The sequence below is a fragment of the Gracilinanus agilis genome, chromosome 2 (assembly GCF_016433145.1).
Source record: "Gracilinanus agilis isolate LMUSP501 chromosome 2, AgileGrace, whole genome shotgun sequence".
Lineage (NCBI taxonomy): Eukaryota > Metazoa > Chordata > Mammalia > Didelphimorphia > Didelphidae > Gracilinanus > Gracilinanus agilis.
This window is the reverse complement of record NC_058131.1, coordinates 552,864,384-552,882,133: the sequence shown is the minus strand read 5'-3', so window position 1 is coordinate 552,882,133 and position 17,750 is coordinate 552,864,384. Positions and strand designations below refer to the sequence as shown.

General features: G+C 45.3%; 1 protein-coding gene across 3 annotated transcripts in view; it reads right to left on the bottom strand.

The window, feature by feature from the left end:
• Window positions 1-93: 93 nt before the first annotated feature.
• The window catches only part of ACIN1 (apoptotic chromatin condensation inducer 1), a 40,597-nt gene continuing 22,940 nt past the window's right edge, over window positions 94-17,750 (bottom strand). For 2 of the 3 annotated variants that reach the window (XM_044665252.1, XM_044665255.1), the window contains 12 exons: window positions 16,721-16,833; window positions 8,384-8,525; window positions 4,633-4,675; window positions 3,475-3,608; window positions 3,230-3,382; window positions 2,753-2,894; window positions 2,514-2,659; window positions 2,234-2,341; window positions 1,992-2,099; window positions 1,417-1,741; window positions 1,187-1,287; window positions 94-1,045 (listed from right to left, as the gene is read on the bottom strand). In XM_044665252.1, the coding sequence (XP_044521187.1) occupies window positions 746-1,045; window positions 1,187-1,287; window positions 1,417-1,741; window positions 1,992-2,099; window positions 2,234-2,341; window positions 2,514-2,659; window positions 2,753-2,894; window positions 3,230-3,382; window positions 3,475-3,608; window positions 4,633-4,675; window positions 8,384-8,525; window positions 16,721-16,833 (1,815 nt within the window). In that variant the 3' untranslated portion in view covers window positions 94-745. The remainder of the gene's footprint in view (window positions 1,046-1,186; window positions 1,288-1,416; window positions 1,742-1,991; window positions 2,100-2,233; window positions 2,342-2,513; window positions 2,660-2,752; window positions 2,895-3,229; window positions 3,383-3,474; window positions 3,609-4,632; window positions 4,676-8,383; window positions 8,526-16,720; window positions 16,834-17,750) is intronic. The other variant, XM_044665253.1, reaches the window with a different exon arrangement.

The following is a 17,750-nucleotide window of genomic DNA, read 5'->3' as shown; positions in this document are numbered from 1 at the left end:
CCCCCCCGCAGTATGCCCAGAAGTGGAGCCTTCATCCACCCTCTTGGTCCTAGGCAGCTAGCTCCCAAGGAAACCCAACCGCACAATAATAGGTAAAACTAAGTCAGATTTTTATTTTTCCATAGACCACATCATTTAATAATAAAAAAAATAAAAATAAAAATTGAACAGAAGGAAAAGGTGGATATAAAGTGGAACTTGTGGGCCAGGTGGAGGCTGGAGGTCTGGAGGGCAAGGCTTCAGGAACTGCAGGGGCCTGGGGACTCGGGAGAAGAGATGCTGATTCAGCTCATAGGTACCCCAGTCCTGACCCCAGCTATTCCTGAGGGGACAAAGTGAGATCCCAGAGGGGAGGAGAGAAGGAACAAGTTACAGGGAAAATGGAAAGATGGGGGGTAGGGATGAGGGAGATGTGGAGGATTCGGAGTCCCCTGGCTGCTTTCCCATCTTGAAGATTAACCTTTACCCCCACCACCCCCCCTCCCCCCAGAATGGGTCTCAGCCCTACACAGATCCAGAAATGGGGGTTGGGGAGAAGGCTGAAGGGCACATGGGGCAGCACACAGCCACTTCTGCCCCCAAGTTCGGTGAACATTAAGTGGGACACACTTCAGCACAGGCAATAATTCTGTGCAATACCCTCAGGGGTCAAGGTGGTGGCAGAGTGCCCATCCCTCTGTGGCTCTTACCCCCCACCAGCAGGGTGGCTGATGCCTGAGGCTTTCCTTAGGGTGGGGGGTTCCAGCTAGCGGCGCCCACCCCGGTCTCGCACTGGGGTGCTACGGCTTCGACTTCTACTGTGCCGCTTGGTGTCCCGACGATCCCTCTCCCGGCCCCGTTCCCGATCCCGATCCCCCCGGTCCCGCTCCCGTTCCCGCTCTCTCTCCCGCTCTCGGCTGTGCTCTCGACGTTTCTCCCTTTCTAGCTGCCGACTCCGCTCTCGCTCAGCCTCCTTCTCTCGTTCTTTCTGTTGTTCTTCCAGCTCTTTTCTCCGTTTCTCACGCTCCTTGGCCCGCTCGGCCCGTGCAGCTTCCTTCTGAACAATCTGCAGGCCAAGCAGGGGAGTCAGGGTGCCTGCTGCCTGTGTTTCTCCCCAACAGTGTGGCTTTGCCTCATGCCTGTCACCTCCCTTATCTGGGGCCCTTGGGTTGTCTCCAGTCTTTATACAAGAGAAAGCTTAGCTCACCTGGCAGTCAGTCAGAGGAAGCCAGTAGATGCAGGGTGCTGCCTTGGTCTTACGGAACAGGTCATCCAGCAGCTTGGCAGGTGGTTCTTCCTGGGCTTTTTCTGTGAAGACAGTGGGTAATGATTAGGTTCTGAGAGTGCTTGGTCTTAAGGCCTATCCTGTGGAACCGGCAGGTCCATCTGCCACAGACCCTGTAGCTAGAGATGGAGAAAGCTATGGAAGCCCAGTACCTTTCTTTTCACTCTTCTTCTCCTTGGACTTGGCGCGTTCCTTGCGACGACGGTCACGGGAGCGAGATCGGGAACGAGGCCCTTCACGAACCTTGTCCCGGTCCCACTCCCGTTCTGAGCGAGTACGTTCCCGTCGCTCCATCTCTCTCTCCCGCTCTGCCCACTGCTCCCGCACTGCCCGCTCCTGCTCCCTCTGCTCTGCCCTCGGATGATGAAGTGGCTGAGCTGGGGGCGGGGGCGGAGGGTGCAGGGGCCGTGGACCTCCTTGCTCCTCAGCTTTAGGCTCAGAGGGTCGGTCTGGCAAGAGGCCTCGGTGGAAGTCCAGCTGTGGATAAAGAAGGACAAATAATAGTAAAGAGGGAATGAAAATGCTCTGACAGATTGGCTCAAATAATCTCACTGGTATCTCTTAAGCGGTGTTATGAGTTCAATTACGGAAAGAAGTCTTTCTCTGTAGAGACCCTGACCAAGGTTGATTAAGACTCCTGATGTTTAACTCCCTTAAAAAGGATGCCCTATCTTATTTAGGATGTGGGAGGATAAAATGCCCACCTCTTTCTTTTTAGGTCTCATACCTCATCTTGCTCTGCATAGTCAGCACATAAGAATTTGGGATTGGACTGAGGCCACTTGACCCCATGCAGAGCTGTTCGAGTGGCAACAGCTTCCTCTACTGTTGAATACTGATGAAAGAAGAGCAGAAAAAGGTTCACTTACATAGCCTTCAATTTAGTCACCATACCACCAGACCCAAAACCAGCTCCCAGAGGACCTCAACAACATCCTCCCTCCCCCCCCAACAATTTTTCCTCCTCACCGTGACATAGCAGTGCGATTTGATTTTATCTATCCAGAAGGCTTCTTCCACCAGGGTCCCTGTACGACCCAGCAATTCCTTCAACTGGCCTAAGGTAAAGGGACGAACCTGCCAATGAAAACGGAATGTCAAAAGGCACAAAGGAAAGATGAGTGGAAAGATGCCCATTCCTAAAGTTTCCCAATACCCTCTAGTTGCCAGCTTGGGCAGAATGCGTGGGAATGTGGATTCTTTAGTCAGAAGTGGAGAAGAACAGAGAGTGGAGATGAGAATGACTTACCAAATTGGAGATGTGGACAATGTTATTGATCTTGCCCCGAGGTGGTGAGGGCACCTGGGCTGTACGAACAGGATCATCGATTGTGATAGACACACCAGACTTCTGCTGGCTGATTGAACGCCGGGTCAGAGTATCTCCCAGAGTCACTGCAAAAATGAAAACCGGGAATGGGTTGTGAGCAGGGCACACCATTTAATCTTCTCCAGTCTAACCCTTCTGCCCTTACACTGCCTTGGTACCTTTTTTAACTTCATGCTCCACAGGTGGAGGCAAGGCAACTTCTACAGAAACCTGGGGTGCTTCAGGGGGTTCAACTTCAGGTTCTTTTTCTTCCTCCTCTTCTTCACGCTGCCCATTTTCCTGGCCCTCTGCTGGTACCACCTATAAAAAGGAAGAAGGTAAAGGAACATCAGGGGCTCTTTGGCAGTCCCTAACAAGCATATCCTGTACATGACCCTCTTTCTGGTGAGGCAGGGAAGAACAGCAGATCTCAGGTGCTCTTTCTAAAAAGCTGGAAATGTTAAGTGAGGGTTGCCATCTGCAACATATTCTCAATGCTGGGTAAAATAAGAGACCTTGATTTGTAATGAAAGACACCAAGTCAACAGAAAAGGAGAGACAGTCCAAACTCTGACTCCTACCTCAAAAGCCACCCTGTTCCCAGCCACTTCCAGCCTTCTCCATAACCTGGCTCCTTAGCAAACCGAGCCTTTTACCTGCGTGACGGTCCGGCATATCTTCAGCCCCTTGTCGTGGGTTCCATCCTCACCATTACGCTCTGTCTCATCTTCAGAGATCCTTGAGTCATCAGCATGTAGATCCACAATGGCCTCCTGCCCCGCCAGGGGTTTGATGTCGGGGATAAGACTCTGGGACACAGATACCCCCCCACCCCGTTACACTGGGCCCACATCTACTCCCACCTCCTCACATCCCACCCCTCAGGCTTTTCCCACCTCACCTTAAGAGATTCTGTGGTGATACTGATGGAGGGCTTCTTCTGTGTGGTGGCTGTGCTAGCCCCCCATCGACGTTTCCGCCCTGGCTGGCCTCCTTCTGTGTCACTGTTTCCAGCTGGTACCCCTTTGGTAGCCGCTACCCCCAAGAAACAAGGCCCACTTGTGAGATGGCCAGGGGTTCTCTATTGGTTCCCTCTGTTAACCCACTGACTAACCTTTAACTTGGGTTCTCTGTCAATTCAGATTGTTAATATATTTTATTTTTAAAAAGCCTTATCTTCTGTTTTGGAATCGACACCAAGTATCAGTTCCAAGGCAGAAGAACAGTAAGGGCTAGGCAATTGGGGTTAAGTGACTTGCCGCATAGCTAAGAAGTGTCTGAGGTTACTTACATTTGAACCCAGGACTTCCTATCTCTAGGCAGCTGAGGCAGTCTCTAGCCACTGAGCAACCCCATTAACCTATTTTAAACTGAGGCCAGTAAACCTTAGGTCGATGGGAAAATATGTGTTCAGAGTAAACAAGAAGAGAAGTGGGACTATTTCCTGATCGAAAGAAACTACCTACCTGTACTTAAAGGCAGCAAGGGAGGGGTGATCACAATTTGCTTGTTTGGGGGGGATGAAAAGAAAAAACTCCTAAGCAGTTTAGCTTTTCAACTGAAGATAGAAATGATTTTAAAATTGTGGGGAAGTAAAGGGACAAGATATGTATGGGTGTACTGGGGCCCATTAAAAAAAAACAACAACACTGTGCTTTTTATCAAACACTCCAGCAGGATAGAAGAAATTCCTCTGTGAGCTAAGAGCCTCCGTATTTCTGTTCTTTGGCTCTGGGAAACCCAGAGGTTGTTTGTCTGTCTGTCTGTCTGTCTGTCTGTCTCTTTCTACATAGCTCTTGAACTACAGAGAACAAGAAGGGAAAGACAGTAAATGGACAGTAGGGTCTGAAACACCTTACTGTGTATTTCTCTTGGGAGAGAAGTAAGCCTTCCTATTACTTAGAAACTAGCTTAAGTGTAAGGAACTTAATGGAACCAGAGAAATGACAAAAACTTATACTTTTGAAGGACAAAGAGAGTAGTAGAGAAGAACATCTGTTCCATCAAAAACTCTTGTTGCTATGATCCCTAAGTATCAGTGATTTAAGTCTAAACTTACAGACAACGGAGATCTTCCTCTTGAAGGATTTGGGCATCGAGCTCTGTATAGAGAAGAAAAGGGGAAAAAAGAGAAAGAGACACACCCCACAGAGAGGGGGGGAAGAGGTTAGATGAGGGTAGTTTCAGCACAGGCTCCAGAGACATAGAGTAAGAGAGACAGAGACAGACAGAGAGACCAAAACAGAAGCGGCAAACGGCAAAAACGGAAGCGGAACCGATGCAAGTTAGAGAAAAAAACAAAACCAAACGTCACATCGGGGAAAGGTCCGTCCAGTCCACACCATGCCTGCATATTAGCTTTACCAGAAATAAGTTGAAAAGAAGACTTTCAGGGTGTTGTAGCCTCCCCCCACTCCCCGCTCTTCAAAGATGTTGCCATGCCCCCTTCATAATCCTTCTGGGTTGAGAAATACCTGGTCCAGATTCTCAGGCCACTACATCTATTGCCCAGAGTTGGCTGATACAGTCTTTGTTCCCTATTAACTCAGGTTAAAAATGAACAAAGAAAGCCAACTTTGGGATGGGAAAGGCCTCAAGGATCTACTTTTTCCTCCCTTCAATGACCAACCAGTCTACCAATGAAAATCTTGATTCCTCAAGTACAAGCTATTTTGCTTGTCTTATATCCCCCATTTGCAAGTCACTTTTATACTCTATAGAGGGTTACTCTGAAGATTTCTGTTACCTATAGTCCTGATATCTTTTGGAGGATGGCAGCCCAAGACCAACTTGACTGGAGGAGAGTGAGCTAAATGCCATTTGAACTTACAAATTAAAACTGTAGAAGGATCTTGAAAAGGACAGCCTTTATCTGTCAAATTCTTAGACCTCCCTAGCCATCTTACTTGTCTCCATGAGGGATTACCATTCTTTCTCCAACCAGGACTCATGCCTTATGGGCTGAGGACTAGAAGGTGGCTTTGAGACAACTCACTTCTCCTTCCCAAAGGAAAGGGATTATGAACAGAGCAGAAGAGAAAGGCTAAGAATGTGGGACAGAGTGGAGAACCTTTATATTTGTGTGCTTATTTCTGGAAAAACTAAAGCCACCCTTCTAAAGGGTAGAGCAGGACTCTTGACAAAATCTCTTCTTTCCACCTCCCTCCCCAACCCTGCTTCTGTCATCTAACCAAGTCTCCTTGGTCTCCGTTAAGGGCCAGCCTGACCCCAGCCGGGCCGCTCTCGACGGGAAAGTTAGTGAGAAAAAAAAAAAAGTCTTAATTAAAACAGGAAAAACATGAACCAAATAAATAAAATCAATAAAGAAATCAGAAAATTAAAGAAAAAAAAGGGGAAAAATAAAATAAAGATTTTTTGGGGGAAAAAGAAAAAAAGAAGAAAATAAATAAATTAGGAATATGACAAATGTTCCAGGTACCATCTCACACCTGGGATCTTCAGTTCAGCCAATCGCACCTCACTGTGTACTGTATCTAGTCAACCGCCGGTCCAATCAGAATGAGCCCTCCCTGCTAGGCGCTGTGCAATTGGTGGGGGGTTGGGTTGGCAAAAAAGGTGAGTGCACGGCGTGGTGGTCGGCGGCAGAGCCACAGTCCTCCCGGGGGGGCGAAGTGGGGGCAAGGGGGAAAATTGGGGGGGGCAGTGCCCAGTCTCCAAGGTATCAGACAGTTCAATGGTGGTGCCCGGGCTCAGCGAGGGGCAGAGGGGAAAAATGAGGGGAGAGACAGCAGTCCCAGCCCTGTATGGGCACCATCTTGTAGTCCCTGATGAGGAGGTAGCCACTGAGTGGCAGGAGTGGCTCATGCCCTGGATTATGAGAGGCCTACATGGCCCCCCATGTCCACCAGTGGCAAACTGCAGCAATAACAACACTCAATATTTGCAATCCAGGTGATGGTTACTCCAGGGTCTCTTTTTCCTCTGCCTGCAACTAGGTGGGGAAGCCTTTGATCAGATGTGGCCATGGCGCCTCAGATGAAGGTGCCCCTGGAATAGTATGTAGACATTCCAGGTGAAGAATGACAACTGTAAGGCCAGGCTGCTTTTCTTCTCAAGAGTGTGGCTTCACCTCAGAGAGCTCCAGCTGGGACAGTGGCTCCAGTCAGGTGGATGGATGGGCCCAGGCCCCTGCCTCCAAGGATGGAGAAGTGGTAAGAGCTGCCAGCATACTACCCTCCACCATGTGTAGCCAGGGACCAGAGGAAAGTCCATCTGATGAGTGAGCAGTGATGAAGTAGACTGGGATGTCACCAGCATCAAGTCCCTGGGGCTTAGACCTTTGACTTTCTGCAGGATCCTCAGTTGTTGAAGCTTATTCTGAGGGCCCCACTTTGGTATCTTATAGCCTGCTGCCATGCCCACACATGGCTCTTTAGGGAGGTTTTGTTGCCCTAGAAAGGGAATCCAACAGTCTGTAGAGAACAAGGAAGCCCCCAGCAGAGGCATATGGATAGGGGCCCCAGCACTGACAAAAGTTCTTCTTGAGGCATCCCAAGTTGGGAAATGGCACAAGTCCGCCCCTTTCCAGATGCACTTTGCTTTCCAGAGAATACAAGTCTCTCCTGAACAGTACTCTTCTGGCCCCCTGCTGTAGGTAGGTCAGGGAGGCAGGCGTGGGGGAGCCCCCCCCGGAGCCCACATACAACAACCCCCCTTCTGGCCGAGGCACCTGGATAGCAGACTCGGCTCTGCCTGGGCAGCTCAGTAGCAGCGGGTGGGTCCAGAGGAGGCAGCAGCAGCAATTGGCCAGTTGGGCAGGGTTATATTTTACGGGCGGATTACCGTACATGAGGTACTTGGACAAAGTTTTACGGGGAAGAAGGACCTTGTAATAAATAATATTCTGCACATCAAATCACTTTCACCGGCCCCCACCCCCGCAACACACACCAGAGAAAGGCTACACACACAACAGTCCCACCCACCCTGTACCCCCAACTCCCAAACCCAGCTAAGACTTTCTCTATCACTATTATAGCCACGGATATTTTGCTGGTTTAGCCTGGGGCAGCTCCTGAATTGGATGCAGAGCATGAATGAATATGAATGGAGAAAATAGAAAGAATTGCCATGGATAAAAATAGAGAAAGAATCACCCTGGAGTAGTTATCTACATTTCAGAAATGGGACCACTGGGGGGCAGAGAGGAAACTCGAATTCCCTCAGCATGGTTAGTCTGTGGTGAAAATCCTATAAGCCCACTAGGGGGCAATGTTTTCTAAGAGGATAAAAAGGAGGGAAATCAAAGTAACTATCTCTAACAGACTGAAGATGATAGCAACGAAAACTGAGCTCTGAGTTTAGAAAAATAATTTAATAAAGGAGGAAAACATGACAAGGGTTCTTGTCCCTAGCGTGAGCTTACCAGGACATAAATGGGTAGCCTCAAGACAAAAGAGTTGAGATTTAGAGCTCCCAGAAATCAGGAAGGGAGAAAGGAAAGGAGAAAAGCAGGATCAAGTCCCCTTTAACTCTGTCTCCAAATGATAAGTACTAAACTGAAGAGAGGCCCAGGAGCCAATCTTCCTTAACCAGAAGGACATGTTGAGCCCTGTCCCCAACACAAGGGGTATCCCTTGCTAAACCAGCAAATTCTCCCTTTGGCCCTATGCTGACCAGATCCCTGTCTGCCTCTGGGACCTGCAGGCCTCAGATCTCTGCTGAGCAAAGATCTGCTTCGTCCCTTCATTCTGAACTTAACCCACTTTTTGAAGGGGGTCACCAGAGTGGCCCACCCTTTCCCCCAGGGTTGTCCCCCACCCTCACCAACAAGTGGCTTTGAAATTTACCTCTTTCTTCTCCTCATCCTCTGCATTGCCCTCAGGGCGTTCTTCACTGCTGGCAGCATCTGCAATGGGCATGGGGGGCTCAGGCACCTCATTCTCAGGCCTGTTTTCAGTTGTCTCCATGGTCACTTCCTCCTTCTCCTCGCTGACAGTATTGGGGTGGGGGGGGAGGGTAGGAAAGGAAGGGCAGGAAAGAACCAAGGGGAACAGAGAGCGAGATGTTAGCTCGTGAGTCAGGAAACCCCCATGCCTCATCACTGGGGGGGGATAGAGTGGGGAGGGGGGAGAAATGCTTTCCCTGTCACACCAGTGTTTAGTCCCTATTGAGTGCCCCAATTCTTTGGGCTTGAGGCCTAACCCAAGTTGAGGAGAGATTTTCTTTTACCTAAGGATGAAGGGGGAATTAGCATGGGTCTCAAGAACTATATCCTCTCAAAATGGGACAAAGCTGTGATATACTGTCTCTTGTATGGTCCAACAGCACTGACCAAGGCTCACTACAAATCTTCATTTCTCTTCTACCAAGTGGTACCTCCCAGCCCCACCTCCACCCCACTGGCCAGGCCAGCCAGTTCATAAACTCTTATTAAGCATCTACCATGTGCAAAGACACTCAAGGAGCCTTTTTCCTCAAAAAGCTTTATTAGATCCCAAAAGAATTGTGGGTTCCTTTTAAAAAAGATGATAAAGTCTGGTCAGTTGTGGCTGCTGCCACTGCCTCTAGTTACATGCCTGTGCAAAAGCATAAATAGCTATGGTCCATTCACTCATTTGACCTGGAGATCCAGGAATGGAATAAAAAGCAGAGGGATGCCTCACCAGCAAAGGTTTATACTCCTTAACCCACCTCCCCCTACTGAAGCTGGAGAATCTCAAGTGGAGTCATATTCTCTTTTTACCAACAAGGTGCAGAGGCCACTCTGATAGTCAGCTCTGACCCTTTCTCCAGTATCCCATTCCTACTTTCACAGAATTACAGAGCTAACTTCCCAGTCTGAACACACCCACCACTTCCCTCATACACCCTCAATGCATTAAATAATTCTCCCCTATTATCAGAAGTAGAGAACTCACCCTCCCATTCTGGAACACACAAGCTGCCCCCCCCCTCCCATTCCCACACAAATAATTCCAAAGATCCATCTCTGAATAAACTGCCTCTCAATCTTCTTTAGTCCCCACCCCTAAATTCAACCCCACCCCTCCCCCACATGCTTGGGGGAAAAAAATCAAATCAAGATGACCAAGGGCCTAATTCTCTGTAGGAGAAACCAAGCCTCCAGGGCGTGATAATAACCACCAGGAAATCCAGCAGCCCAGATAGCCTGACACTCAGAGGTCAGGGAGCCTCCAGAGAGCAGACTGAGAAGGCTGTTTGGGGGAGGGGAAAATTTATCTGTGCCCCTAGCTAGCAGGCCCCGACAGAAACACAGGATTCAACTACCCAAATCTAAAGCACAGGCTGGCCTGAAAAATGCCTATTTCCAAACACAGATGGAAGGGGCCTGATTGGTATAAGGCTGGAAAGACAAAGAGGAGAAAAGCAGGATGTCCAAAAACAATTAAAAAAACAAAAGGAGAAATGAAGGCCACAGGGAACAAGAGAAAAGAAATGAGGAGAGGAGGTAGAGATGGGAAAGGGAGGAGAGACATGGAAATGTGAAGATCTCACCCTTCTTTGCTTTCTGATAACATGCTTTTTTTTCTCCCCCTGGAAGTGCTGTTTATCCCCTTCTGGAATGGAAGAAATAACAAAAACCAAACAAAAAATCCTAAAAAAATTAAATTAAAAAACAAAAAAAACAAAAAACAAAACCAAAAAAAAAAAAAAACAACAACAAAAAAACCAAAACACCAAAAACCAGAATCACCTTCCTTGTCCCCAGTTCCCACCACCTCCTCCCGGCCCCCAGATCCAGAGAGAGAAAATCAAGAGATGCAGCAACTGGGGATCCAAAAAAAAAAAAAAAAAAAAAAGGTAAATGGAAGGGGAGGTGGTGGTGGTGAGGGGAGATTGAAATAATATATCTGGCGTTTAAGAGATAAGCGTTAAGTCCTCACGGCAAACCCCGGGTTGGTTGGGCCGGTCTCTCTGGAGGAGGAGGAGGGCCAGGCTGCTAGTAGTGGCTGGCTCTATTGTATTGGAGGAGCGGCAGCGATCAGCCGGAGACATGCAGGGGAGCCATCTTGCCACTTACCCAGCAGCCTGTGTGTGCAGAGAGGGGAGGGCCCTGCTGCAGCAGGGGAGGGGAAAGCAGAGAAGGGAGGGAGGGAGGAAGGGGGCGGGCAAGAGAGCGAGGTTGTTCTCCACTGGTAAAGCAGGCCACAGGGAGCTCACTGGCTGGCTCCATAGGCCTGGCCTTTCCCCTTCTGGGCTCACTCAGGTTACAACGGCTACGGGGCTGACCCTAGAGGGAGGCTGCTCTCTCCTTGGCCTCCCAGGACAGGCTGAGGGCGGGGAAGACACTCAGAGTTACAGCTGCTTACTTGACTTGGAAGCTTCCAGAGCACAAGGAAGAGAAGGAACAGGGCAAGAGAGATGGGTGAATGAGAACAAGGTAACAAAGCCAGGGACGAAGCAGACACAGACAGACTGGATACAGCAGGAGTCTGGTCGCCCCCCTCCTCCTTCCTTCCCCTCCCCCAACCCCCAGGCATGGAACATGAAACCAGAACAGCCAGTTGGAATCCTAGGGGTAGGGGGTGTTAATTGACAGTAATACTGGGTCACCATGGTAACAGGCCAGCTTTGCAGCTGTAAGGACCATGTGTTGCTTACTCCCCACCACCCTGTTTCTCTGGGACAGCTGGTTACTGGAGAGTGAGAAGGGAAAGAAAAGAGACAGGGGTCTCTAAAGAGATGACAAACGACTTAGTTTGGTAGCGCTTTAATAATGTCATCTTTGCCTCAAGGTAGAATAGTAGGCAAAGAAGAAAAAGCCAGCCTTTAGGTGAGATGTGTGGCCCTGGAGTCAGATGCTTTAGCTTCTAGTCCTATTTCTAAAACTCATTTGAGTGACCTTAGCCAAGTTCCCTTACTTATCAGGGCCATTTTCTTCATTTGCAAAATGAGGGCATTGGGAAGATCCTTTGAAAGGTCCCTTCCAGCTCTAATGATCTATGATGTCTAGAGGGGCCCAGGAATGAAATGAATTCAAGATGATTCAGGTCTAAAAGGAAGAGGCAGAAGAAGAGTCTATGCTGGGCAGGAGGGAGTAGCCTGAAGTTGAGTGGAGAAAGTCAAGCAGAACCATGCCCATCATAATGATGAAAAGCATAGAGCCCAGCTGTGTTTGACTCTGAGGCAAAATGCAGCACAGTAGGCATTCAAGAAATATTTGTGGCCTGAAGACATCCTTCTAAGAGTCTGGCCCCAAATCCAGCAGCTCTATTTAAAAAGCTGAATTTTTAATCTCAGAAATGAAGTTTCCTTCCTGCTACTATAATCCAGGAAGGTTCTGAAAGCCTCAAATCAATCCTTCTCAGCTTCCTTCTCTAGTGATCTTTCTGTTTCTCAAAGGCCAATTTGCTCACTGTGTCACTTTTACCTTGGCTAGATGATTTCCTAAATCAGGTTTCAAGTGTTTTTTTTCCCCTAGCCAGCAATAGTGCATGAACAAGTGAATATTTAACATAGGTCTTATTTGAAATTTTTAATTAAGTTATTTTGAGGACACCCTAAAGGTTGGGTTGTTCTTTCTTTGATGTTAGGATTATGGGATGATTGGTGTTAACAGTCCTTCAAAGGTACAGTCTAGGTATAAAATGGATGCTTAATAAATGTTTGTTGAATCAGATCTCAAGTGTACAAGGAATTCCCCTAAAAATAATATTTTGTTCAGTTTACCCATACAAATTGTTACCTTCCAACTTCAGCTGAGCTGAGATTACCACCTGCTGTCCTGAGGTAATTTCCAGGTGTTAACAACTCTTCCTTTAAGGAAGAATTCTGAGTTAAAGTATGAGAATTATCATGATGCCCTTCCTTGTCTTCAAGACGGTGGGAATTCTTACCATCCCTTCATCTCTCTCAACACACAGTAGGTTTGTGTCCTTCATGAGCCCAGATTATCCTATTAGAATCAATTCTGTGAAGGTGTAAGAGATCAAAGATCCCATGAGGAGAAAACATAACAAAAATTGTTATGAAAATACCTGAAAGTACCTGAAAATTGGGATAGTGGACCATAACCCCAAGATTGTATTAGTGAGGCTTTACTGTACAACCCAGCTGTTCTTTGCTACATCTTAAGACAAAAAGACACGTTTTATCCTTTATACTCATACAAATATCCCTAATTAGCTTAAAAATGTGTGAAAACTCTGTTTCTACCCATTATTAAGCAGAATAGTATGATGGAGCCCTGGGGAAGAGCACAATATAACTTGAAGGTGAGAAGTTCAAGTTAGAGTTCAAACCCAAATGAAAGATCTAAGTAGGAGTGAAATTCAGACCAGTTAATGGACAAAAGAAATGACTGCACACACATTTGAACTCAACCCCCAAAGTTATTCCAGAAAATCAAACTCAGGGAGCTGAAGAGACCTTTGGAAAGACAAGAGAGAAGCCCTGGGGTTTGGTAATAAGGATCCTAGATTAACTGTTGTGCTTTCAAACCCCAAAATTAGTATTCCACACAAATTCAAATAAAGAGTAACAGTTTTAGGACAATAAATGATGCAGTTCTATCTCCCAACAATGTGATTTTTAGGGTATGTGTGATTTTCACTGCCTCTTTCTCATTCGTTATACAAATTCTACCTTTCCAGGTAAATTCTACCATCTAATGTTTGTGCTAATAGGGGTCCACCAAGTCACCAGGGGAGGGCAGATTACTCTGTGAAGTGTTTACTTAAAGAATTATTCCCTTGTTCTTGTACATGTGAAGGGACAATGTGGATCTGCACAGTGCCAGGCAGCCATACTAAAAGTGTTACTGCCTGTTGGGTTTGTAGATGAAGAAAAGCTATTCTTTAAAATGTTTGGACATAAATTGGAGGACAAATTAAGAAGGTAAGAAATAGCTACACACTCAGAATTCAGATTGGAATCTTTCCCTACATTTACAATGATACAATACCATTATTTTCTTTTGCAGAGGAACTTTTTTTAATATCTATAGTAGGCAGAAAGACTGGACTTTGGAACAGGGCTCAGCTGAATTAGATCAGAGACTCCTGCTCTTGCTGCATCAATGAGAGAATCCCCATTCCCAATCAGAGACCTGGCCTAAGTGAATAAAATGCAGCAAAAAGTCAAAACAACAGCCATAGGGAAAGCCAGTCCCTATTAAAGGAGTGAGAGAGGTTTTTGAAAGATAACTGGATTTTTTAATATTTTAAGGAAGTAGCACAGTTAGCTCCATTTCTGAAACCCCTTAATTTTGCTTAGATGGGGCAGGAATACTGAAGTTGAGTCATGGAAGAGTAAGATCATTTTAATTTAGTATTGCTGATCCCTCCTTTGAAAAATGGTCAGGGTTCTGGAAGGCCACTGGTTGAATCAAAGGCCCAGGAACTCTCAGAAAGTGCTGCACTTTATTAAAGTAGATCCTCCAGAGATGTAGGCAAAAACCTGAGGTACTGGCTTACTGAATCTAATGCTAACATAGTGTGGTTTAGGCCTTTAAGTTTTTTTTTGTTTAGGATGCTGAATAGACCATCTGGTAAGCATAGGTAAGGAAGTATGCATTTGGTGTGCTTCTACCAGTACACTGACACCTCCCCTCAACCCACTCCCATCCCCCCAAACCCACCAGTCCACTATCCAAATTATATGGCCACATCACCATAGCTTATCTAGAAAACATTGAACAAGCACACTCTTTACCCAAAGGGGAAACAGATTGTACCCTTTATCCTCCTTCAATCCATCAAATCCAGACTGATATGACTACTTCATTTGTAGAATAAAAAACCAAAGCCATTTTTACTTGAAGAGAAAAAAAAAAAATCCAGAATTAGTTCAAAGCTCTGCTTGGGTCTGCTATTTTAAAGGAAAAAAAAAAAAACCCAAAGTGATAGTTGCCTGCCTCACCATAGTGCAGAGTACCTTTCTGGGATTCTAAAAATCATCTGCTTCTCAAGAAACAATGGAAGCAATTTTCTAGGCCCACTATCACCAAGCTTATAAATATCCACTTCAAAGTTGCAGTTATACATATAATAAGCTGTACCCCTCTATGGGGTACCTCAGACTGATAAGCACAGGAGGGAACCCCATATCCTGACTGGAGATGTAAGCTGGGGCCAGCCATCCTTAACACCTTCCAGGATCCGATGGGTTGTCACTTTATGTTCCTAGAAGAAAAACTCTTTTCCAGAGAATAATGCACCCATTTCAAGAAGGAAAAACAGACATCTCTCAAATGAAGTGGTGCCAACCCTGTTTTAAAAACAAAATGTAATGGCCACATGATGGCAGTAGATGCAACTTAATAGCACGATAAATGCAGTGATGACATTAACATAGGGTCTTATCCAAAGGCAAGAACTATATGCAATGAAAACCTGTTAAAAATCACTTGAAAATTAGGTAACCCATGCATGTATTCCCAATCAAAGGCAAAACAAAATTATTTTTGAGTCTTCAGAAATAAATTATTTGACTACTGTAAACCTAGAGAGAAATCACATTGTTAATTTAAAATGACTTGGAAACAAGTTTGTCATTTTTTTTTTTTAAAAAAAAAACACTTACTTCTTACTTATAATCAATACTACGTATTGGTTCCAAGGCAGAAGAGTGGTAAGGGCTAGGCAATGGGGGTTAAGTTGACTTGCCCAGAGTCACACAGCTAAGAAGCATCTGAGGCCAGATTTGAACCCAGGACCTCCCATATCTAGGCCTGGCTCTCAATCCATTGAGCTACCTAGCTGTTCCTTGGAAAGCTTGGAAAAAAAAAATTGGAAATACAGTGTTACACTGACAAAACTTGTTCACACAGCAGTCTTCATAACTGAGTAACTTATTCCCACAATGCTTCACCTTATTATAACTTTTAAGTCAGGTATATTTTGTTTGAATGGCTGCCATACCTACAATGGGAATCAGATAGTAATTTTTCAGTCTCTTTCTATATGCCAACTATTTTTATGAGACTCAGAAATGAAGGGTAGGACCAAAGAAGTGGCTTTAAAGTCACTGAATCTCAGGTTGAAGGCATATTGGCAGCCAGTTGGTCTAACTCCACCTAAATAGAAGCCATCTCTATAACATTTCTAATATGGGGTCATCTACACTTTGCCATCTCTGATGATAGTAAATCCATTACCTCCCAAAAGAGCCCACTCTAATTGTTAGAAATTGCAACTCTTTATTAGGGATTTTTTCCTTCACATATTAAGCCTAAATCTGCTTCTCTGAAAATTCCACTCACTGCTCCTGGGTCTGACCTCTGGATCTCAGCAGAACAAGTCTTAATTCCCCTTCCACATGACAGCCCTCGTAAAAACTGAAGAGCTGATCATGTCATCTTTCAATGCTCCACTCTTTCTTTAGGCTATATCTCCAGTTCCTTCATCTGATCCTCTTCTGGACCTGCTTCAGTTTGTCAGAATCTTTCCTGAAATGGGACACTCAATATTCTAGTTGTGGTTGGACCAGAAAATAATACCAAAAAGACGAGGTGTCCCTTCTAACTCTAAAATCCCATAAGTTTTCTATAGTCTCAGAATAAGTCAGAAGATCTGTCAATGGAACATTAGGAATCTAACTAGTACTTAATATAATTAAAATATTAATTATGGTTTCTAAAAGCTAGTCTCTGGTATCACACTTGCTAGTTAACTATGACATCTAGAGTTTTTGAGTCATCACCAAGTGTGAGAGGGGCAGAGAGGGTTCCAGAAATAAGATTTTTTTTTCCTACTGTTTCATTATACTTTATTTCATAAGCTTACTAGGACTGATTATATCTTGAGTTTAAAAGCACAATTCCCTGCAGCTTGATCCACAAGAGATGGCTGGTTGTGACATTCATCTCTTCAGTTGTTCAGCCCTCAGCATCATTTCTCAGACTCCTCTATGGGATTCTGATAGTAGCTTCTAGCATAATAAAATATACCGTCCAGATAAAATTTTGCCTCCACATATGATGAGCATTATAATTTGAAGTCAAAAGATCAGGAGGTCAAATCCTAGCTTATTCTTCTTACCCAATATAACCTTGCACAAACAACTTAATCTCTATAATCCTCAGTCTCTCTTCTATAAAATAAGGGATTTGGATTAGTTGACTAGTCCTTTCTATTACTATAATCTTTGAACTAGAGAAATAACATGACGACATCCTAAAATGCCAGTTATTTATGAGGGCCCAGTTCAAATGTATGACTTACACAATGTGCTGAATCTTTCCTGGGGCTGGATGCTGAGGAGTCTGCACCTCTGGTGCTCTCTCTGTGGCAGCAAGTGGTTCTGCCTCTTCAGCTTCAGTCTTCTTGGGACTTCCCTGTCAAAAAGCAAGAAAAACCAAACATACCAAAGAGCTTAGAGATCTAACCTTTGTATTTCCCTTAACACAGTGGTCGCCATACATTAAGTGCTGAATGCAAGTTGTTGAATTTGAATTTCTTATTTTTTTACCTGGATCTGATGAGCATATCCTATCCTGGTATCTCAGTGCACCCAACTTCTATCTATCCTATACCACACAATCATTTCACTTCAAAAGTGGGTCACCGAGTAGAACATGGCTTAAGGAAAAGCACTTGGACAATTTCTACAGCAGCATCTTATTAGGAAGCTTTTATTTTCTAAACATAGAGCTAAGAGTTCTGACTTTCACTTCTGCTCTAAAGGAGTAAAGGAGGTTACTCTTGCTCTGGGCTAAGATTTTGTCAGCAAGGCACTAGAACATGAGAAAGTCTGTCTAGTTTTCATGAGCTAGAGAAGGCTAAAAAACATCAAATCTGTATATACCTAAGAAAGATCACGACTGATTTCTGATAGAAAGTCCTTTCTCTGTTACAGTCAGTACCCAAAGATGAGAATAACTTACATAACTCAAGAGAGCAGTAAACCCAAGGGTATGAGGAACAAAAGGCAGATTGTTTTTATCTTGTGAAATGCTATGAGATATGAGAACTGAGTCCTAAAATATGAGCAATATAATCCACTGATATTACCAACTAAGTATACTCTAAAGTTATTTAAATGACTACTTGTTGAGACTACGTGTCTCAACAACACTGAAATTATACCTAGTGTTCTTCCTTTCCTCGATGGGCTTCCTAAATCTGTCTTTTTCCCCCCCTTTCCTTCTTCTCTGGCTTCAGTATAGAAGCTGAACAGGAGTGTCTATTCTACTCTAGTTCACTTCAGGGACAGGCAGCATGGTACGCAGAAAGAATACCAGACTTGGAGTCA